Genomic DNA, 25,084 nt, shown 5'->3' with positions numbered 1-25,084 from the left:
TAAATAAAGTACTCTGGAGTTGGTAGGGACAAAGGCATGGTGCCTGAGAATTCTGTATAAGGCTCAAACGCTTGTCACCCCCACATCCCTAAGGATTAGAAGAAAGACTCCAGGACAAGTCTAATAGCCTGCTGGTTGGTCTGCCACAAGCTTCTCCCCTCTCCAGGCCATCCTCCACAAAGTTGTCAAAACAATCTTGCTGAAGGGGAGGTCTGACCATGTCACCCTCTCTCCCACACCCTGGGACTTCAGCTCAGGTCCTCAACGGTCTTAGACTCCACACCAATCAATGTTCTTTTCATCAAACTTTCTGACCAGAGAGAGCTACAGCAGAACTATTACTTCTCATGATTTGTATGATCATCATAATTCTATTAACCCCGCCTAAAAAATGACTTTTTAAGTCCCTCTGGTGCCCTAATGACTCACCTAAAACTCCAGACTGCTTACTGCTAAGCCAGCTCTTCCCCATTCTGTATTGGCACAATTAATTTTTTGATCCTCACTATAGGACTTTACATTCATCAATGTTAAAATGCCATCTTGCTGGTGTGTAAGCCCATCATTTCAACTAGTCAAGATCAGTTTGAATCCTGATTATGTCGTCTATTGTTTGAATTACCACTCCCAGCTTTGTGTCTTTGGTAGAGCTGGTTCAGCCAACTCCTGTTTATTCAGGCAGTCTTTCAAATCATTCAAATCATTAAACCACATTTACTGAGCAACTATTATGTTCACAGTAAGAGGCATTGGGAATGGGTGGATTAGTAACTGCGGAAAAGAAATAAACACAGATTCTGCCATGGAAGTACAGCTCCTACTTGGGGAAAAGGAATAAAATGTAACTTTGTTATATAAATTTAGTTACATAAAGTAATTTTAAAAGTAACACCACAGAGAATCTGACTTTTTAGAGAAGAGACCAAGTCCAGGAGGTAAAGTGAAAGGTCAACTGATGTGTTCAAGACCAAACAGGTCATTGGTAGCAAAGCATTAAAACTAGTGTTCTAGCCATCACATGAAGATGCCTCATTAGCATCCCCCAAAAAGGAAAGAGTACCAATTCACACTATACAAATACATCTGTGGATACGGATTCTAATTCCAGTTCTGAAACTTTCTGTGAAACCTTCAATTCAACTTAATAGGCATTTTACCAAAATCCTGCAACATGAAAGGCATGTGTTAGGAACTAGAGATAAAAAGAAAAAAAGGTGAAGCAGATCTTGTTCTCAAGAAGCTTCCTTTCTACTGGAAGAAAGGGGGCAGTACCTCCCCCTTCCAGTTGTTGTTTTGTCATTTTTCAGCTGTTTCTGACTCTTTATGACCCCATTTGGCGCTTTCCTGGTAAAATTAGTGGATTAGTTTTCCATTTCCTTCTCCAGCTCATTTTACAGATGAGGCAAACAGAGTTAAGTGACTTGCCCAGGATCACACAGCCAGTAAGTGTCTGAGGCCAGATTTGAACTCCGGAAGATGAGTCTTTTGATTCCAGGCCTGGCACTCTATCCATTGCACACCTAGCTGTATATAGTAGGTACGATATACGTGGCTTATTCCCTTCAGCTTACCCTGTTCTGTTGGCCTGCATGCATTGCATGTAGTAATGTATTGCTGGCTATTATCCTGACATTAATGAGAAGCTTAAGTGGAATCATAAATACTTTAATTGGCTAATTTGCTAATTCTGTCAATCATCTATGCCTTGAAAGTCAGCATAGTAGATAGAGAGGGTTGGTCTTAGAATCCAGAACTAATCACCAAGTATTTATTAAGCATTTACTATGTGTCCAGCATTGTGCTAAGCTCTGAAAGTACAAAAAAGGGCAAAAACAGTCTCTGTGCTCCAGGAGTTTGTATTTTAATAGCAGAGTTGTGGATTAGTCATGTCCAACTCTTCATGACTCTGTTTGGGATTTTCTCAGCAAACATACTAGAATGATTTGTCATTTCCTTCTTCAGCTTATTTTACAGATGAAGAAGATGAGGCAGAGTTAAGTGACTTGCCCCAGGTCATACAGCCAGTAAATGTTTTGAAACCATATTTGGACTCAGGTCCTCCAGATCCTGAGCCCAGCACTCTATCGACTGAGCCACCTAAGATGCCCTAATGGTAGAGACAATATGTAAATAAATGCTTACATAAGAGAGACACAAAGTAGAAAAAAGATAGCTACACACAGTAGCAGCGTGACTTTGGGCAAGCTATGAGCAACTTTTCAAGACTTACGTTACCATACAGCCATCAGTGAATTTTCACTCTGGGAGTTCCCTATACTGATGACATCACATGTCTGGTTCTGTGCCTTGAATAATCCAAACCAAGTCTCTTCCGACTGTTTGCCATAACCAAGGATTAAAAAAAATTTTTTTTGAACTTAAATAGTAAATTAGTTAAATTAAATTAAGTAGAGACAGGTAGGAGGCATAGTGAATAGAGCACTGGGCCTGGACTTATGAAGAACTGACTTCAAATACACCCTCATACACTTACTATGTGATGACACTGGGCAAGTCACTTAATCTATGTTTGCCTCAGTTTCTTCATTTGTAAAAAGGGGATAATATTAGTACCTACCTCACAGGATTGTTGTGAGGATCAAGTGAAATAATATAAAAAAAATTAAAAAAAATAATATCAGTAAAACATTTAGCACAGTGCCTGGCACATATTAGATGCTATATAAATGCTAATTTCCTTTCCTTCCCCACCTAAAATGGGCATTCCCATATACACAGTATAAGAAGAGGATGTACATGAAACAGCAGATCTCTAGTATGCATAATCTACTTTTCTTTTGAATGTATAGTAAGTCTAACATGTAACTTTTTTTCTTTTGAGGCAAAGGGGTTAAGCGACTTGCCCAGGGTCACACAGCTAGTAAGCGTCAAGTGCTTGGTCTGAGGCCAGATTTGAACCCAGGTCCTCCTGACTTGAGGGCCAGTGCTCTATCCACTGCGCCACCTAGCTGCCCCACATGTAACTTTTAAAGCTATTCTACTTGTCTGATTTTTTCTGGCCTTCCTTCTGTTCTCTTCTGTGAATTTAAAAAAAAAAAAAGATGTTCAGTGGACTCTGTCTCTGTCTTCCCCAACCCCATCCCTATCCCCTCACACCCACCCCACTGGAAGAAATATTTGTAACAAATACGTCAAGCAAAACAAAACTGCTCATTAGCCATTCCCAAAAACATATGTCTTATTTTGCATCAGGGGTCTATCACCTTTCTCAAGATGTTGGCTAACATGATTTCTTATCATCCTCTGAAATTGTAGTTGGTCACTGCATTGATCACTGTTATTATGTCTTCTAAAGCTGTTTATATTATATAAAGCTGTTGTTATTGTATAAGTTGTTTTCCCAGTTCTCATCACTTCACTCTGTACACAGACAGTTAATAAAAGGTGTGTAACCACTTTTGCATCAGGGAACCAGATATATATGTTAGATTTCAGTTTAATGTTGCATTTACCAAAATAAAAATTGGACAAAAACCCAAGGATTTATAAAACATTACTGTGTACTTTATTTTCTTAGGAATATACTGTACTATGGTCTCTTTGGATGTACAATAAAACCCAGACTGACCAAAACACTCAGGGTATGTGGTACTCTGGTTCACGGAGGGTTAATACCTAAACCATATTATTACAATTTCTTGCTTTGCTAAGTATCACATGTAGGACATAACTTAATCTTTCTTTGATGACTCAGCATCTCGTGATACATTAGGGACACTGTCCTGAGCATCAATTTTCACTGGAAGCTGATTCACCACCTTCATGAAATGAAAATGCTCAATGGACTCTCTCTCTCTTCCTCCTTCCTTCCTTCCTTCCTTCCCTCCCTTTCTGTCTGTCTCTCCTCCTACCCCTATCGCTTCACATCCACCCCACTGGAAAAAAAAATGTAACAAATATGCAAAGTAAAGGAAAGTGGGGTTGAATCCATACAGACACCAAGAATCCAATCTTTTTACCCCCAGGCACCTAGCGAGGTATACAACATGCATTTAGTAAATGCTCATTCAATGAACCCTGAGCAAGGGATAGGAAGTAGCATGACCTTGGAGGAAGAGACCATTACTAGCCTCCCTCCCCTAGTAGGCTCTAATGGAGGCTGTCACCCAGGATCGGTGCACAAGAGCCCCAAGCAGCAGCAGCACCCCAGACCACTGGCCCTGCCTCCAAATCATCTGTTCCCTTATTCCCCGGCCCCAATCTCTCCTATCATTCAGAGGAGCAGCCCCAGTGCAGACATAGCTGAACTGCACCCCACCCCCATCTTCTTCTAGACAGCTACTTGAAGTAGAACCAGAAAAGAAAGTTCTCACCACTAAAGACCAAATGGTTTAACATTAAAAACTAGATACAGTTTTATCACTTATGACACAAAAGAAATTATGACTGAACTGTGTGGCCTTTTGTTCTTTCTACATTCCATTCAAGCTTGCCATCTGAACCATCGAGTTTTTTTTTACCACTTGCCCTTCTACAGCACCCTAAGTACGACAGGGCCTTTTCATCCGCCCTGGACCTGAACCCTCTTCCATAAGTTGTCTTCCTCTATTAGAATGTGACTTCCTCAAGAGTTATGAGTGCCTTGTTTTTCTATTTGCATCCTCAGAACTTTGCATGGCGCTTTCTACAATAAGCAAGCCTTTAATTAGAGCTTTTTCATTCATTAATTCATGAATAAATGAGAATCTATCTTGTTTTGAAACATTCATTCCTTCAACAAGAAGATTCCTTAATCTCCCTCAGGAAACACTTCCAGATGTGTAATAGCAATCACATCACTGTCAGAAAATTCTTCCTTATGTCTAACTTAAATCCCACAGGCTGCAGATCATAACCTCCTTCCCTCCTCTTGTCTTCCTAGGACAGATGGAAAACATCTGCACTCTAGTCATACTTTTGCTACCATCACAGATCTTTATTATCTTTAACTGCTACCCTTTGATTCAATCTCTTATTCAGCTCCAATACCACCTGAATTCTACTTGGGTTTATTTGATTTAAAAAAAAATACTATACACATCATACTGAATATGTCAGGGAACTTCTTGGGTGGGAAGAGGAGAGAGAGAGACTCTAGATTTTTCCATTTCCTTAATTTATTAATGGCATAATTCGAACACTCTTCTTTCTTTCCATATCTAGTTCCATATCTCCAAGTCTTCATTTGTTATATAAGGGCAGTGATATTATCATTAGAAGGCTATTGTGAAGGGAGTACCTTATAAAATTTAAAACATTATGCAAAATGAGCATTATATAAATTATAAATAATATATTATCATCAACATTAATATCACAAAAGTGCTTTTGAATTTTCTAAAGAGAAAAAAAAATTTAAAAACATTAGTTGGGTTGTGTCACACACAGCCCTAAAAAATATCTAGTCACAATAAAATTATTAAAGAACTACACAAGTAGATTACTCAATTAAAACCATCCATTGTTGGAAAACATTTTTTTAAAAGAATGTAAAGGAAACCTATGATGAAAAATTAAAGTTAACAAGCATTCCCCTGCTTTAACCTACCAACCCTACCCTTTTTACCCAAAACTGTCCAATTTTCAAATGTACAAAAAAGAACAGATGATGTCTTTAGGATTTAGGGCTGAAAGAAAAGTGTCCTGGAGTCAGAGAACTTGGTTCATATCCAGGGTCTCTGATGCTCACTCCCTGCATGACCCCAGACAGATCACTTAACCTACCTGGGTTTCTGCTTGCTTATCGGGTAAATGAGGGTGTTGGACAAATGATCTCTGAGGTCTCTGCTTCTCTGATCTTATAACCATGTACCCCATCTCCCTCATTATATAGATAAGGAAACTGATATTCAGTGGGGAGAAGCCCAAGGTCACAAGTTTAGGGAGTGGCACAGACATTATTTGAACTGAGGTCTTCGGCTACCAAATTAAGGATTTTATACCACACTGCTTTTATTTAATGGCTTTGAATTCAATGAGTGGCTAAAGAGGTTTGGTTCTCAGGATATGGCTAGGAGAGTGGAAAGGGACAAAAAAAAAAGGAGTGGGGAGGGAGAGAAAACTGTACTATCATGGTGACAGGATTTCACAGAACAGACCCTTCAAGGGAAGGTCAACAGCCTGGATGACAATCAAAAGAAAATTTAAGGATGTTTTGAGCAATCACATCTAAAGGAGAAATGTTAAGGGTCTGGATCTATGATTTCACCATGCATGGAACCATAGGTACCACTGCATATCTGCCTGAGGTATTGAAAGGTTAAGTGATTTGCCCATGGTCACATGGCAGCTGTCAGAGGTGTTACTTGAACTCAGAAGTTCCAGAGAACCCTATCTATTCTGCTAGACTATCCTCTTAACGAATGAATTAGAACTTAATAAGAACCCGTCCATCCTCTTGGTACAAGACAAAATAAACTGAGGATTGACCACTCTACAAATTCTGCGAAAATTACTTTCATCAGAAGGTTCAAATATTGGAGCAAAAATTTTAATAATCCTTTGAAATTAATAAGAAATACTAAGGCTTAATTTCTTACTGCTTTCTATTTAGATTGGCTACATAAAAAATGGACTCTTAAAAAAATGTGCTCACTGATTACAGATAGAGCCCTACCTATAAGCTATTAACAGAGTCTTTCATTCTCCCGCCAACATTTTGGAGGCATAATATGGTAATTAAGATTAGTGTTAATGGAACCTACCTGCCGAAAGCCAGCTGGTATAAAGAAGAAAAGCAAAGGAACTCCAAAGTTCACTGATTTCATAGTCTCCTGATAATGCAGACACCAAATTATTCAGCCTATAGCACAACAACAAGGTCATTTAATTGCACACACTGTGTGAGCTGCTTTTCCAATCTTAGGGTAAAATGTATTTCAAGAAGTCTTTATTACTCTCCCTACATAAAAGGCTGGTGTTTGGCCTGCGCATTTTAGGAAACAGCTTCTTAAAAGTATGACAACTAAATCAAACTCTTTACCTCCTACCCAGAAGAGCTATCAATCAATCAAAAATTTTGATAGAAGAAAACCCATCCATTCTTGATAGATGCCACAATTCTGAGTCCCAGCTAATGAAGAGATGTTAGAGAGAAGACTAAGTTGATTCTTGGTACACCACTAACTCCCAACCATCCACACAAATGGTGCCAATGACCTTAAATATTGGGTAGTTCCCCCAAACCTTTTCAATTTGGGCTTTAGGTGAATATTTGCCCATACAACTTAGTTTCCTTTAAGCAGATTGTAAAGGAAGTTTATGCTCCCTGAGGATGTGAGCAAGGCTTTGTGGGGAAGACAGTTGAAGAGTCAGGTTCCATATTCCAGGGGTGAGGGTGGGGTGTCGGGGAGAACAAACAAAGCAAATAATTCACCTTTGGAAAACTAACTTTGCCAAGTCTGAGGATAAACCAAACATTGTTATGATATACCATTAAGTCCCTGAACGCCATCACAGCTTGCTAAATATCACAGACGTACAAAAGGAAAAATGGGGACCTTCATAAAGGAGTTGACTTTATTGATCTCATTTCTGCTGCTATCATACCATGAGAACCACACAATCCCAATTTCACCAAGAAAGCCAAACACAGCTGGAACTCATAGGCAGCAAGGCAACAGCCCAAGAAATGACAAAACAGAGACATATATTTCTATCATCTCAAACTAGTAATTCGTCATTTCCAAGAGACTGGAGGAGAAAACAAATAGAAGGAAATAAAATGATTCAACCCACAGAACTCCTCATTTTCCAGAATGAGGACATCCATTGTGAACCGTGAAAAAAACTCATCTTTGCTACAATTAAGGAACAGCAGTGGGAAAAACAAGTAATAACTGGGGACCTACCTTGTAGAAGGGCTCCGTTTCTCTTGAAAAAGGTGCTTCCCGGCCAGATGGGTGGACCTGATGTGCTAAAATAGAATAAGAAATGAGCATCAAGTCCATTTCATTTGCACTCAGTCACTTACCAGTATTACTATTTGCCCACAAAAATCCTAAAGAAGCCACAAGAAGTCTTTCTGAACTCTGCATTCCTTATTACCCTAGGTAAGTATACCCATCTCTCATTAAAGCTAGCTTTTGCCTTTCACTAACCTCAGTTTTGTGTTTGTGTGTAGTCTCTGTCTCTTTCTTTGAATTACAGTACTTTACGCTCACGGGGACTTTCTTTAAACCTATTTTTCCTTTTATGTCCAATTACTGATTTTTTTTGTTGTTGCTTCATGGCTTTAGTCCCTAGCCTCTTTTATGAGCTGTCCCATAAGTCTTAGTGCTGTTTCAATCTTTAATGGCAGTTTTATATTATTTACTATCATTATTAATATAACCAAGACTTTTGGGACACAGTGTGTCTTGTCAATTTCATGCATTAAAGTACTGCATTCCATCTTCTCCACAAGATTTAAAAGATGTGCCACAATCATAGTTTCAGAAGACAGATGGGCCAAAAGAAGAAAAAAAGGAAAGATTTCAAAGAAACTCTAGCTCTATTAACAGTTGAAAATTTACCCTGTTTTAAAATAAGTATTGAGATGAAATGCACTAGAGCGAATTGAGGGTGTCTGAGTCAGGAAGACTGCGCTTCAAGTCCCACCTGTAATCCATAAGTAATCCTGGGTAAGTCACTTAATCCTTGAGTATCACAGGCATCCAAAACTATAAGGTATAGGACAGTAGCTGACCTGTATTGGTAATGGAAGTTTCCTCCCTGAGAATTGCCTGACCTAATGAAATCACAGATGCAGACAGGAAAAAAAAATTATACCAAGATGGTCTTGATAAATAGTGAGACTTAAACTGGGAATGAAGAAGTCTTCTGAATCAAGGAATGGTTTAGGTCAATTTCAGAAAGCACTTAGCCAAAAGCATTACTATATCAAACCTGAAATACCATGAACATTAGTTCTGCCCAAGAAATAATATGAGGAGTGATAGAATGTTGTCAATCTCTTTGTATATGTGTGTATACCTGTATACAAATATATGAATCTAAATATGTGTGTATATACATATACACACACATATATGTTGGATGGAATATACATATACATATGCTGGATGGAATGAGAAACTAGCAAATTAGGAGTGTATATGAGGAACAAGGCATTTAAAGGATAAGCAGATTTAGTACAACATTTCCTCTATATAGAAGCAGTGGCCAGATGGTGACTTAATAGGGCAACATGGTATAGTGTATACATAGAATGCTGGACTGGGAATCAGAAGACCTGAGTTTGAGTCTCAGGTGTGCTACTTACTATGTGAATGACCGTGGATATGGTCCCAGTTTTACCTTATTTGTTTTAGCTAACTTCAAAGGACTCTTCTATTTTAACCCTCCCACAGTAAGTCCATGCAAGGCTGTGTAGGTATGTGCTCAGACTTAAAGGAGTACTTAATATACAAAAAGATCCTCAAATGTTAAAAATATGTAAAACATGCCAGGAAAGAAAACTGTCTTAATATGAATTTTTTAAACAATGAGCATATTTTAAAAAAACTGCATGAAATGAAAACAATAAAATAATGGCAGTCTTTGTAGTGTTTCGGAGGGTTAGAAAGATAGTGTAAGGTATGTTCTTGTTTTATAGTTAGCCAATCAATAAATACTTATTAAACATCCACCATGTGTCAGGCACCACCCTAAGTGCTAAGGATACAAAGAAAGGCAAAAGACAGTGCTGCCCTCATGGAGGTCACAGTCTAAGGGAGGAGACAACATGCAAACAAATATGTACAAACAAGCTACAGAGATGATAAACAGGAAGCAAACAAGAAAGGGAAGGCAGTAAAATTAAGAGAGGTTTGTAAAGGATTCCTGTAGAAGATGGGGAAAGAGTGGGCAAAGTCACTTGCTCAATATCACACAACTAATAAGTGCTGGAGCCAGGTGATCTGACACTCAATGAAGCATTGTTTCCATTATCAGTACACTGCAGTGCGGATAAAAATACATCTGATACACTGTGCTGTGGCTTTTACTGCCTTCTCTTCATAAACAGGCCTGCAAGCCAAAGAAGGGGGCCAAGGTTTGCACTAACAACAGATGGACCTACTGCGGCTCTTACAGCTAAGGGCTGGGAATCAGTAAACATGTTTCTCTTCTACCTGACTCCAGCTCTCCAAATATTTGAGGTTCAAAGAAAAAAGAAAATTAAAAGGCATAAAATTGCTTTAAATTGTCTCAAAGTCTTATCCTTCTGCAAGAAGTCTTTGCCAGTACTTTCTTAATCTCATGGAGACTAAGCTCAATTTATCCTGTCTATATCTTGTTCATCTATAGTTGTTTGCATGATGCCTCCCTCATTACACTGTGAAATCCTTGAGAGCAAGGGACTGGTTTTGGCCTTTCTTTGTATCCCTAGAACTTAGCACAGTACCTGGCATAGAGTAGGAGCTTAGTGAATATTTGTTGACTCTTAACTACCCTAGAAGATAACCAGTGGTTTTACAAACTACTTCTTATTAGAAAATGGTAAATAGCAATTTCTCTACTACCAACATTGCTTCCTGTGATTTACAAAGTTGTCTATCATTTGGGTTGCATGTGTTTCTTTAAACATTGCTGCCCCTAAGGTCTTGTTAACTGAAGTGTCACCTTGGATTTCCTCAGAATATAGAGAAGCCACTCCCTTATCAGACCATTTGGAATGCTGCTTTATTTTGAAAGTAATACCACAGGGATAGAAAAGCTAGAGAAGACAGAAGGCAGACAAATTCTGTTCATTCATCCCTTTGTTCAGTACATATTTACTAAGTAAGCAAAGGTACTTGACTAAGGTAGTTAAGTCCCTACTATGTGTAGGATTCTGCCCAAGTCCTGGAGAAGAAAAAATGACAAATAGGATATGGCCTGTGCAATCAATATGTTGTTTTAGATTTTCCTAATCTGTAAACATCAAGATGATTTCTGAGTAATTCAGATAGTAAGACTAAATGCAGCAGAATTTTATTTAAAGATGCCAACATTCTTTTAGAAGCCACTGCTGTGCCAGGTACAGCACTCAGGTGCCAAGCACAGCAGCATATGTCAGTAGAGGCTGAGGTTGGGAGGGGGGTTGCTGAATTTCTGAGTTCTGAGCCATAGTTGGGCTAAAATCATCTGGGTGTCTATACTAAATCTGGCACCAGTCTAGTAAACCCTGGGGAGCAGAGGGATACCAGTCTGCCTGGGAAGGGGCAAGGCAAAGCAGCTCAGGTTAGAAAGGCAGCAGGTTAAAGCTTCAGTACCTTTTAATATTGAGATTGGCCACTGAACTTCTAAGCCTGGGTGAGATAGAAAGGTCAAGTCTTAAAAAAAAAAAAAGGCACTTTTCTGGTAATTTTTTTGATAATTCTGGTAATTCCAACAATTCTGGTAGTTTGGAGGCCCTGCCTCTTTATATTTAAAAAAAAAAATCACCTATCAAGCACACAATTTATTTAAGGTACTTCACCAATGGGAGAGAGAAATTTGTCCTGAATTGTCAATTAAGTTCAGCAACAAACATTTATTATGTATGTCAGATTCTGTGTTGGATGGTGGAAGGTACTAAGGTAAAACCAAAACAACAACAAAAGTAGTCCTTGACTTCAGGTAGCTTACATTCTACTGAGTACGTACAATAGATATGCATGTGAGCAAATATATTGTTTTTTCAAAGTAATTTTAAGGAGAGGGTGTTAAAAATTGGGGTTTGGGGATTCAGAACAGAGTTCACACAGGAGGTGGTGTATATTGTTGTTTGTCCTTCCTTCTTGAAGAGGACCACGACATCAGGAAGGTGATGTCATGTCTTGCAAGAGAACTGGATTTAAGTGAGGAAGCACTGTGCAAAGTCACCAGCCTCACTTTCTCCTCCAGAGTCATCTGGATCCAGCGGCAAAATATAGATCAGGACAACTGGTGATGGTCCCTCAGGTGATGTATAAGCTGAGCACTGAAGGAAGCTATCAAGTCAGTTTGACTGGAATGGAGAATATATGAAGGGGACCGATGTGAAGTTAAGCATGGTACCCATGGAAAACTGACAGGCAATAGAATCAAATTGGAGCCCTTTAAGTACAGGATTTCATAAAGAAAACAGGGAACCATGGGAGATCTGAACTGTGGTAAAATGGTCATATATGTGTTGAAAATGTATTGGAAACAGGAAGGAGATCAATTGGGAGCCTACTGCAGTAGCCCAGGAAAAAAGTGGTGATAGCCTGATCTAAGATGGACGTTGTATGAATGGAGAGGAGGAGATAAATGGATGAGATACAGTGAAGGTAGAAATGACAAGTGGGTGGAGGGCAAGATCAAGGGAAGAATTAAATAAAATTCCAAAAGTGTAACCTGAGTAATTAAATGTAGGGAAGTTTAGAGGATGAATGGTTTTGGTGGGAAATACGAGTTTGCCATTGGACATGTTAAGTTATGGGATATCCAAAAGAGATGTCTAACATGCAACTGGTAATGTCAGAATGGAATTTAGGAGAGAGATTAGGGTTCTAAATCTATACAGTTATCCCCTCCACACAGCAACTTTCCTAACTGCAGTTTCAATATATTGTGAGTCGGTGTAAGAAATTAAATGGAAATCTTGGGGGAGTTTTGGGGAAGCCACAGACAACACAGAAAAAGTTTAGAAACTCAGAAATGCATAAAAGATATGTATGACATTGCTATAAAATATCAACATATTTTATCTTTTAATGCCAAAATAATTCAGACTTCTTCTCTAGTACAAAGGGATTTTATGTGAATTTTCCAGATCTCAGGGTGCCATGCCCTCACACCACCACCCCTTCCCTCAAATGTGGAAGGGATAATGTATAGATTTGGCAGTCATCTGCACAGAGATGACAATTGAACTGATAGCAAATGATAAGATCATTAAAGTAAGAGAATAGAGAGAAGGTCAAGGACAGAGCCTTGGGGGATGCCCATACTTAGTAAGTGGGAGGAAAGAGATGACTGAGCAAAAGAGACAGAGAATTATTAGACAGAAGGAGAACTAAGAGAGGATAATGTCACAGAGGCCAAAGGAGGAGGCTTTTTCTAAGACAAGGGAATGATTTACCATGCCAAAATTGGAAGAAGTCAAAAAGAGTAAGGACTAAGAAAAAGCCATTGAATTTCAACAACAATAATATTTGACATTTATAGCGAGCTTTCAGGTTTGCAAAGCACTTTTCATATATTATTTAAATTGAGCAGTCAAGAGATCATTGGAAACCTAGTGGAGAGTAGTTTCACTTGAGGAATGGGTCTGAAGCACACACTTAACATCATATACAACCCTCTGTAGGAGTGGAAAGGAAGAGAGAACAATAGCCTGAGTTAGGAGCCATCCACATTCTTTCAATAAATCTTTGTAAACAATGGTAAGCATTCCCATGAGAACTGTTTGAGGTGAAGGGTCTACAGCTTATATAATCTAAGGACAGAACAAAGCTCACTTGGCTTCCAAGCCTGCTCTGACAAATGAGATCATCACCCACAATATTATACTTTTCTTTGACAGAGAGACCCTCAAAATAACAACTCAGAAATGTCAACCTGGGTGACGAGAAGAATGGTGGTGATATACAGGCAAAAGGAGCCAAGCTGGAAGAGAAGGCACGGAATACAAGGATGTGGATTCAAACCCTGGTCCAGTTACTTTCTCTCTCTGGACCTCAGTTAACACTTCTGTAAAATTAGATGACTAATTTATGACTTGATAACCTCTAAAGTCCCAGAAATATATGATTTGGAATTCAGACAAGGTATTTGGTGCTTTGTCCCCACCTCACTCTTCTTCCTTCCTAGGAGAAGAGTGACAAAGAAACCTAAAGAACCAGCTTTTGAATTTTTTGAGCGTGAGATGACGTGCATGCATCCAAGAAGAGATGATAAACTCTTGTTAAACACTGGAATTTTCAGAGTTCATATCTATTTGTGGCTAATGCTTCTAGCCAAAGAGACTCAAAAAAGGAGGTAGCAGAGACCTGCAAGAAGTAGTAGGGAAAGGCAAGAAGCTGGTGCTACTCCTCTCTCTGAGATTTTAGGATGGTTGTTGGCACTGAGAAAGTAGAGAAGGCAGTTCACTCCCCCATAGCAGGGACTGGGAGGAATCAAAGCTGCACATAGTTTGGGAGATGAACTAGGAGACACAGGACACATAAAAAGACAACTATCCTGAAAAGAAACACATCAGTAAGTGTGGGATCACAGAGCACAAACTGAATAGATAAAGAACAAGGGTTTGCTAAATCTGAGCCAGAATCGACGGTAGAGGCTATGTAGTACAATTATTATTTGAATCAGAATCCCTTCCCCACTATGCCCAATGGCTCCTCTTTAAGACCTCTAGGGATAGGAATCTACAATCAACAAGCCATCGTGCTGTAGGGTGTAGTGTGTCATGGAAGGATATGAAGTCCAGAAGACCTGGATTCAAATGCTACCTTAGATAATACCAGCTGAATGATCCTGAAGAAGTCACTTAACCTCTTTGGGCTTCAGTTTCCTATCGATAAAATGAGGGGTTTGGACTTAAGGGCCTCTAAAAGCCTCTTCCAGCTAGAAAAGTTTACGTTTCTATGATGTACCCATTCCATCATGGCCTGGTATTGTTCCAAGTTTTTTCATTAATCAGTCTGCCACTCTCCTCACTGCTCACATCTCTGCTCTATGAAGCTGCTTATCCCTTCTTAATCCCAGTGGCTTCCTTCTGTTGATTATTTCCAATTTATTTTGTATAGATCTTCTTTGTCCATAGTTGTTTACATGTTGTCCCCTGTAAGGCTGTGAACTCTTCAAGAGCTGGGACTGTCTTTTACCTTTCTTTTTATCCGTGGTGCTTAGCACAGCAACTAAAACATAGGAAGCACTTGAAAAATGTTTCTTGACTGACTGAAGCCAACACAACAGTTCTAATCCCTTCTTCCACAAACACCTGAATACCTCAGTCTGCTCTCCTCCAATCCCCAGTTCCTTTGATGTTCTTAAGGTCCTTAAGCTGCTCCCGGTAATTTTCCTCTGGACCGTATCCAGCTAATCAATGCCTTTCCTACAATGTAGCACTTAAAAAATGGAACATAATATTCCAGATATGGTCTGACCTGGGCAAAGTGATAACAAAGTATCACATCTTCCTGGAAGTCAGGCCTGCCTAAAATGGCGCTGGGCAGCTAGGTGGTGCAACGGATAAAGCTCTGGGCTTGGAATCAGGAAGACTCACCTTTCCGAGTTCAAATCTGGCCTCAGACACTTACTAGCTGTGTAACCCTGGACAAGTCACTCAACACTGTTTGCCTCAGTTTCCTCTCAGTTTTTCCTCTACTTCTCTTACTTGCTTCTCAAAATCCTTTTTGAGCTCTTTCATGGCCTAGGACCAATTCATATTTTTCTTGGAGGCTTTGGATGTAGGAGCTTTGGCTTGTTTTCTTCTGGTTGTGTGTTTTGATCTTCTTTGTCATCAAAGTAAGATAATACAGTCTGACTCTTTTCACGCTGCTTGCTCATGATCCCGGCCAATTACTTGAGTTATAAACTCTTTGTTAAGGTAGGGGTCTGTTTCCAGTGTGGAGAATGTACTGTCCCAAGCTTTGGGGGTTTATAAAGCTGTTTTCAGAGATACTTCTAGGGACCTGTAAATTTTCAGTTCTTCCAAGGTGCTATGATCAAGGGCGGGGTGTTTACTCCTTTCCTGGCCTGTGCTCTGGTCTATGAGCACTCTTTTCTGTCTTGGAACTGTGAAGAGGATTTCCTCTCCACAGCTACTATAAACTCTATCACGCCAGCACTCCTCCTTGCCCCAGGACTGCCACACAGAACTGTGACCCAGACTCAAGCACCGGCAAAGCAAGAGAATCCTGCACCAACAGAAAGATCCTTGAAATCCCCCTCTGATCAGCCGCTCGATTCCCCCTCAGTCTGTGGGCCAGAAGCTCAGGAGGCAGCCCCTGTCCCGGGCTGCTCTCGGGGAATGGGGCTGGAGCCCTACTGTGCTTCTCTTTCAGCACCACAGAAACAGACTTCTCCTACTGACCGTCTAAGTTGTCTTCGGGGTTCATGGGTTGAGAAGTCTGGAAACCACCACAGCTGCCTGTGATTCAGTCCTCTGAGGCCTGCTCCAGGGTTGCTGCAGCCTGCACACCCACGCCGCACTGCGCTCCTCTCCCAGTCTGGCGCAATATACCTTTCTGATTAACCATCCAGGTTATCTTGGGCTGGAAATTTGTTTCACTCTGTCTTTTTGTGGTTCTGCTGCTTTAAAATTTGTTTAGAGCCATTTTTTTACAGGTATTTGGAGGAGTTTGGGGGAGAGCTCAAGCAAGTCACTGCTTTCTGTGCCAAGAAAACCCAAGTGAAACAACTCAACAAGATGGCACTAGCATTTCTAGCTATCATATCACTCAGGATTTGACTGGCATCATGAGATTTGTAGTTCAGAAAGACAATCATCCTCCCAGTCCTACAAGTGATCTTGAACTGTCACAATCTTTGAGCTGTAATATAGACATCTGAGAAGTTCTGAAAGTGGGAGACAGACTGAAAGACACAGAAATACTCCATATATGCATATCTATATCTATATCTATCTATCTATATATATACATATACGTATCTACATACAAACACACATATATCAGTCAATAAACATTAAGCACTTCCTACATGCCAAGCACTGTGCTAAGCACAAAAAGAGGCAAAAAGTCCAAGCTCACCCCCCAACATGAACACGCATATACACAAATGTATGTATACGTGTATATATAAAAAACACAAGAACTTGTGCAAGTGCTTTGCAAATCTTAAAGTGCTCTATAAATGCTAGCCATTATTCTTGTTGTTACTACTATCAACTGCACGGGCCAGGCAGCAACATCAGTAAGGGCCACAAAATGCTCAGCCCCACCCAGAACTTAAGCAAAGAATCCCTGGGACAAAAGGAGAAAGCGAAAAGAGCTGAACTATGGCAGGATCAAGTTGGACCTGGGGGCCCCCTGCAGGCATTCTGGAACAGAAAACTAGGACTAAAGCTAGAGATTATAATCACCTCTTCAAACACAGGAGGAAGTTCCAAATCTCTAGTTTTCCTTCCTCATCCCTTTCTACTAACAGGCACCATATGACACTTAACTCACTTCTTTGGACTAAGTGTGTCTAGTATTCCAATTTGCCTCAAATACAGAATGTCCCAAAAGTCTTACTGCCATTTTAGGCTATTAAAGCTTAATATTCAAAGTAAAGGGATGAGGATTTAGTCTGACTAACAAGGTAAGGCTTCCCTAAAAGAAGTGAATTCGGAGAAAGGGACTTGAACAATGATAGTGACTTACAAATATATCAGAATTGAAAAAAAAAAAACAAAACCTAGAAATAATTTGTAAAAACTGACATTCCTAAAGGGACACAATTTAAGAGAGTATTCCAAAGCAAAAATACATTTCTTTCACAACTTGATTTTATTGAAACCTCACAACGGTAAAGAGGAAACGTCTTTTTATATTTAAAACAGTCCCATGCAGTAACTACTAGATATAAATCCCCCTTTCACATGATTATGTCAGAGTAAATTGATGCAAACATAAAAGATTTATTGTATGACTGATTTCAATGCATTATTAAAACACAAGAATAAGTATTTCTTAACTGTCTACTGTGTGAAGAACACCATCCTCGGTACTAGGATCTATCTATTAGGCTTCCATAAGTCACAGTCCCTACCCTTGTAGGGTTTGCAGTCTAGCAGGGAGACATCCAACACAGATGATTCTAATTTTCATGCATAATCTTACATAATAAGTGCACAGGAAAGTTATAAAACAAGAAACCAATCTAGTAAACATGACAGAAAAAGCACGAGAGTTAGCATCAGGGGATTTGGGTTTAAATCCTGAGTTTGTTTAACAACTACACCTTTGTGACCTCAGAGAGGTCCCAGTTCCTTCACCTGTAAAATGAGAGGGTTGGACTAGATTATTTCTAAGGTCTGTTCTCGCTCTAAATTCTTCAATTTATGACCCATGTGAGATGTGAGAAGGATGGCCATACCCATTCTAACATTATACCTGGAAATGCTACTAAATACCACTATTCACAAAAAGTAGGATGATGGTGAAAGAGTAGGGGGGTGAGGAAGGTTATTAATTCATTGACAATCTACAAAAAAAATTAATACACTGGTAATCTATAAAAAAGAAAGAGTGAAGGTTCTTATGCTTCATCAGTATTTTGAGTAAAGCAGTTCAACAGGACAAGAGGCCTTGACACAGAAGCACTGATTTAGAGGTGGAAAGGACCCTGGAGGTCAGGTCATCTAATCTACCCCATTCATTTTGTAGATGAGTAAGCCTCACTGAAGCAAAATCACATACTCATCACACAAAGTGGTAGAAATGGATGAGCAGAGGGCTAGCTATCTATCCATGTGGTGGGTACTGGTTTGGAAACTGCAGACAAAATTATCTGAATAGGTATAAAATCACCCTACCTATATAAATCAATAATTCCCAATTTAATTTCTAATCTTTCAGATTTGCCTTTCATATTGTTCCAAGTCTCTAGATTCTTAACTATCTACATACTTATGAGAAAAAGTTGGAGATAATATATCTGGCTAGGAAACTATCCAAGGAAGGCAAAGTCCCAGGATAGAAAAAGCTATCAAGCTTACCATATGCAAGAGGCAGATTAGAGAGCACATATTAGTGGAAACAATACCATATTGGTGGAGCAAATGTATCAAAAACTTTCTTTCTTTGGTGTTCTAACAAGATGATTTGCCCTTTAGCAGGTTAATACCCCTCCCTCCTTTTTAAAAGAGGAACCCATAGGTTCAGAGGTTATTACCTACCAGAAAGGCGATTTGAGAACTTTTTTTTCAGTATATTGATCCGGTTGATCATTAAGAGCCAGTCTAAGCGAGCAAGACCCAAGGGACCCGTGACACAAACTTGAACAACAAGCTTTATTTCCAAGACAGAGTTCTAAATGATTTCACCAAACTTCTACTCTCCAATGGGCATCATGCCAAATATACAAGGGAACACCATGGACCCAATGGTAACATATGTCCAAGGCAGCACTGGACACAAAGTATTTCTAATATATTTTCTATACGAATAGAATCATTGATTTAGCATTAGAAAGGATCTTAAAAAGTCACCTAGTCAGTCAACTAGCATTTATTATGGGCCTACTAAGTGCTAGGCATTGTGCTAAGAGCTGCGGATGCCTGGGGTTTCTTTTGGTCTGCTGAACCAAAATGATCTAATACCCATTTCCTCTCTTGGAGTCATGACACTGTCTTATCAGTCACAAATGTACAGGTTGCATCTAATAGGCCGAATGGGAATAAAGAAAAAGTGACTGGAATGACTAAGGTGTGTGTTATTAACTAAGCCCAGAAACTGTATCTCCCCCGTACTCAGTGGTACGCTAGAGTGAACTCAAATGGAGCCAATTGTTAAATCTTCAGTGTGAGCACTTATACCTCAGAAATACGCACATGCTACAAATAAGAGCTTGATTTATTGTTTAGTTGACTGAAAAGATTTAAGAAACTAATGCAGAAAATATTAATAAATAATGCCGGTTGAATTTAATGTGTGTCAGGTGTATGTTACCTTTTTCAGAAAGCTGATTATTAAACATTTATCAGCACACCCTTGCCTATCCCTCTGGATTTCCTTTGCACTATTGCCTGTGAAAACCGAGCCCAATTCTGCCAATAACACCACCACCACCAAAAAAAAATATTTATATTGTGCTTACCACGTGCCAGGTACTTTGTTAAGCACTTTACAATTATTACCTCATTTGATCCCTGGGAGGTGGGTCCTTCTAGTACCCTCATTTTACAAATGAGGAAACTGAAGCAAACTGAGGTTAAGCAATTTGCCCAGGGTCATAGGGTCTATAAGTGTTTAAGGTAGGATTTGAATTCAGGTCTTCCGGATTCCAGGTCCTATTCACTGTGCTAATAAGACTTAAATGGATAGCACAGAACATTTAGAATCCAACAAGAGGGGCGGGGAAGGGGTAATGGGTGTAGAGTACCATTTATACCGATCAAATGAAAAAACAAATATAACATGCTTCTCAAACCTTAAAGCACTATATAAATGCTAGCTATTACATTACTACTATTCCTGTCAGACTTACTATGTGTTGGTTATGAACTACTTCCCACCCCACCTTTCTTTTTATACTTTATTACAAGGGATGGCTCTTCTGGGAAATGGGTGGGGGTGGAGAGATGAATTTTGGAAATGGAAGTGACCTAACAATCAAGATTTTTTTTTAAAGAAAAAAAGGTCACTGTGAACTGGAGTAGTGGGGTGGGGGGGTACAACACCATCCTGATCTAATCTCAGGGCTCTGGGAAAAGGACTGTGTATCCCCTCTGCCCTGAAGTCAATGCAGAAGTAACTTCTTGTCATCTTCTGAGAACTGGGAAGTGAAATCTAGGGGGCACTTCCTCAACAGTTAACTTGCGTTCTCATGGAGATAAAACACAATCAAAGCAGGATGCTAAAAAAACCCCATTACATGCAATCACCTTGTATTTTTTCTTACCACTACTGAAACATCAGGAAATAATAGGAAGGCAAACATTCTCTGCACTTCACATCAACAAGGGCCTCTTGTGTGAAAAACATCTAATTTCTTGAAAAATAAATTTCTACTGCAGCATGCCTAGCCCACTAGAAAGACTGGGCTTCTGTGGTAATCCTTACATTTAGCAGAAAGCTGTTTATGCTTCAAGAGGAGAGGTTATCTCATAGTTCAGCTGAGAACATTCTCACGGCTAACGTACTTGCCAGAATCACAGAATGTCAGAGCTACGAGAAGGCTCAGAGTTCAAATCCAACCACTTTGTTTTATAGGTCAGGAAATTAAGACCCACTAGTATTATTCCAGTCATCTGGGTTCACCACCTTAGGTGCTATCTTCCTCTCTTCCCTTTTTCTCACCTCTTTTATCCAATAAGTTGCCAAGTTTTGTTGATTCTTCTTCTCCAACACATCGGGCCCCTTCTCATCACGCAGTCATCGCCCTTGTCCAGGCCTTCCTTACATCTTGTTCAGCCCATTACAAAAGCCTTCAATTTGGGTTCCTGAATTTTAGTCTCTCTCCCTCTATGTACAGACGTCAAAATCATCTTTCTAAAGCACAAGTAGAAACCTCATTGAATTCTTATTGCCTCCAGGATAAAATGGAGACTCCTCAGCGAAATTTAAGGCTTTTCACAACCTGGCTTTAGGCTACCTTTCTAAGCTTATTGCACATTACTTCCCTTTACACACTCCACTTTCTAGAAAAATTCTGAAACTCAATATTCCATCTCCCAACTCTACATCTTTGCACAGGTTTCCCCCTAACACAAAATGTAGGAATATATGCCCCTCTTGTCCTCTGCCTCTTAGAATGCCCAAATCTTTCAAGAATTAGCTCATGTGCCACCTCATTACCACCGCCCAGCCTGCAGTCAGGAAGACTCCTCTTCCTGAGTTCAAATTGGGCCTTAGTCACTTACTGGCTGTATTACCTGGGGCATGTCACTTTACCCTCAGTTTGCCTCAGTTTTCTCATCTATAAAATGAGTTGCAGAAGGAAACGGCAAGTCACTCCAGTATCTTTGCCAAGAAAACCTCAAATAGAGTCATGAAGAGTCAGACACAACTTAAAAACAACTGAACAACCACCACCATCATCTCGCATAGGAAGGCCTCTTTCTTTCTCTTCCCCCTCACCAAGCACATAGGCACCCAAGAGCAAATGCATACATTTGTTCCATGTATCTCCCCAGCAGAACGTCTCTTCCTTGAGGGAAGAGACTTTCCATTTTGTCTCTGTATCCACAGGGACTTGTGAATACTACGTGCTTAAAAAAGATTCACTGGATTGTAGTGGGAAGTTACATCCATAGGGACTAGAATAAAAAAAAGTCACAACAAGAACAGCTGCTTAAATGTATATAGCACTTTATTCTTATAAAGCACTGTAAATAAATTATCTCATTTGATCTCCAGGATGATTCCTAGACACAGAGGCAGCCAGGTGGGACAGTGGGGAGAACACTGGACCTGGAGTCAAGAAGTTTATTGTTGTTGTTATTCCGTCATTTTTCAGTCGTGTTGACTCTTCATGACCCCATTTGGGGTTTTCTTGGCAGAGATACGGGAGTGGTTTGTCATTTCCTTCTCCAGTTCATTTTACAGATGAGGAAACTGAGGCAAACAGGGTTAAATGACTTGCCCAGGGTCACAAAGCTAGGAAGTGGCCAGATTTGAACTCAGGAATTTGAGTCTTTCTGACTCCAGACCTGGCACAGTACTCCCTGTCCACCTAGTTGCCACTACCTCAGTTTCCTCAGCAATAAAATGGAGATAATAGTATTTATCTCCCAGAACTGTAGTGAGGATCGAATGAGATATTTGCGAAGTGCTGAGCACAGCTTGGTACATGTAACAATGTTAGCAATCCTCCTCCTCATCATCATCATCATCATTATTACTTTTGTTCCTTTGTGAGAAACTGGATAATAACATTTTCCTCTTTATCTCCCTCTCTCAACAGGAATGTGATGGAGGCAATATGTATGGTACAATGGGAAGATTACTGGATTTGGAATAAGAGGAGTCAGGCTGAAATCTCAGCATGGCCAAAGAATTTATACATATATTCTCTTCTTCCCTCCCCCTGAGATGGTAAGTCTTAGCCACCACAAAAAGAGTTGCTGTAAATATTTTTGTACAAATAAGTCCTGTCCTTCCCCCCCCCCCTTTTTAAACCTCTTTGGGATACAGACCTAGTAGTACTATCCCGTAATTTTTACAAAGTACTTTGTTCATAAGAACCCTATTTAGGTCAAACTTATGGATAAACTATTTCATTTAAATCAATGGATTAGAATTAGAATAGATGACTTCACAAACATCATTCTTTATAAGTTTCCATAGATCAAAATAGATAATTTTCATTTTTCATATCTATGACCTTTTAGGCTCATCCAAAGTAGACACAGAGGAGAGTGAGTCAAAATGTATTGAGAATGGTCCTATCTCAGACTGGTAACAGATGAAAATGCACTATTGAAATGATCATCAGAGTTACCATCAAATGCCTCAAAAATCACAAGCAAAAGAATTGTATTGTTACTCTGACAACAGAACAGTGATTGTATTTTTTAAGAAATGGAATCAGTTTGGGGAGCTGAGACAAACTTTTTTTTTTTTAATTGGAGACTTAACACTAGTTTTTCTGACTGTCAATGACTTGCCTAAAAGCAATAAACTAACTTAGCTACCCTTTGTTAAAGCCCTTTTCTTGCTTTAAAAAACAACTCAGGTGTTACTTCCAAGTCCCCTCTGACCTTCCCTTCCCAGTGAAATGAACTTGTGTTAGATGCAGCATGGGTATGTGTAGATAGACAGACAGACAGACAGACAGACAGACAAATAGAGACTAGATTTGAAGTCAGGAAGACCTAGTTTCAAAACCATCTTCAGGAACTTACTAGCTGTGTGATCGTAAGTAGCTGGGTGACCATAAACAAATCCCAGGAATCTGTAAACCTATGTTTCCTCATTTGGAAAATGGGCACAATAAAACCTATAGTGTTTGCTTCTCAGGTGTATGGGGGGGGAAGGGGAGTATGCGAACACACACACAGACACATACACACATACATGCACACGCACAAACACACACACACAACACATACCCCTCCCTCAATTTGCCAGCTTTTATTTCCCATTCTTTCCCTGGTTATTCTCTTCACTGCCCCTATCATATTCTCTACGACTTCCTTCAAGGGGTAATGGTTTATTATTTTCACTTTATTTTTTTTAATGGTTTTTTCCTTTTGTTTTGTTTCTTCTTTCACAACATGATTAATATGGAAATGTTTTACATGACTGCACACATATAACCTAAAGTTATCAGGGAGGGGAGAGTAGAAGGAAGGAGGGAGAAAATTTGGAACTCAAAATTTTGTAAAAAAAAAAAATGAATGTTAAAAACTGTCTTTACATGTAATTGGAAAAAATAAAATTATTTAAAAAAAGAGGCAATGCTTAATACATTCAGGCCATCTGCCACATTTCTACCTACTTGTTCAAAAAGTATCCATCCTGTAGAGCACAGGTCAAGCCTCATGGATCCACATGTTATTCTTTCCCTTAAGGCAGTGTGGGAGCAGAGGGTAGACAGCCAACCTTGGGAGCTAGAAAGATCTTGGTTCAAAGTCCTGCTTCTGACAGGCATTTGCCATATAATCATGGGCAAACTGCTTCATCTCCCAGTGCTCCCAAAGCAAATCTCCAGGACTATAAAGTACAGATAGTCTGTATAGGTGGAAGGCATTTCCATGCTGGGCGTTTTCTAGTATTGGAAGTGAGTCTAGGGGGCAGTTAGGTGGTAGTGGATAGAGCACCAGCCCTGGAGTCAGGAGGACCTAAGTTCAAAACCAGTCTCAGACCAGACACTTGACACTTGCTAGCTGTGTGACTCTGGGCAAGTCACTTAGACCCAGTCGCCACAAAAAACAAACAAACAAAAAAAAACACAACAAAAAGTAAGTCTAGTCCTTTCCCTTCCTCCCAACAAAAATCCCTGCCCATGATGGAGATTCTCTTTCTTCTTTCTCTCCTACTCTCTACATAGTTATTCACTTAGAATGGCAACATACATCACAACCCAGGGATATTTATTTCCTATACCGCTGTCTCTTATTGCAACTCAATGTTACATCTATCTTCCCAATCAAACTATAAACCTTTAGGGGGCAGGGACCTTTATGCAAGTCTTTGTATTCTAGTATGGGAACTATGAGGACCAAATGAAATAACCCCAGTCAAATACTTTCCATTACAAAGTGCCATAAAACATAAGCTAGCAGTAGTAGTAGTACAGTGCTCTGAATAATGTTCAAAAAGCTCCTAAATAACAGTGAAAAATAAAGTGCTACCCACCATTGGAGGACTGTTATCCTCAACGCTCCAAATAACACCAGATTAGATCAAAATGCCAAAAACAGGAGGAAAAACATATACAGGCCAGAATCTAATCCTACAGGAAAGAACATCACAAATTCATCCCCCAATCACATTATTTCTTC

General features: G+C 39.6%; 1 protein-coding gene across 9 annotated transcripts in view; it reads right to left on the bottom strand.

The window, feature by feature from the left end:
* The window catches only part of FOXN3 (forkhead box N3), a 453,536-nt gene that overhangs the window by 133,410 nt on the left and 295,042 nt on the right, over window positions 1–25,084 (bottom strand). For all 9 annotated transcript variants that reach the window (XM_027844682.1, XM_027844683.1, XM_027844685.1 and 6 more), the window contains one exon: window positions 7,851–7,915. In XM_027844682.1, the coding sequence (XP_027700483.1) occupies window positions 7,851–7,915 (65 nt within the window). The remainder of the gene's footprint in view (window positions 1–7,850; window positions 7,916–25,084) is intronic.

This window comes from Vombatus ursinus, unplaced genomic scaffold (genome assembly GCF_900497805.2).
Source record: "Vombatus ursinus unplaced genomic scaffold, bare-nosed wombat genome assembly UNPS02014945.1, whole genome shotgun sequence".
NCBI classification, from domain to species: Eukaryota; Metazoa; Chordata; class Mammalia; order Diprotodontia; family Vombatidae; genus Vombatus; species Vombatus ursinus.
Note: the sequence above shows the minus strand (reverse complement) of the source record. Positions and strands in the feature narration are given on the sequence as shown.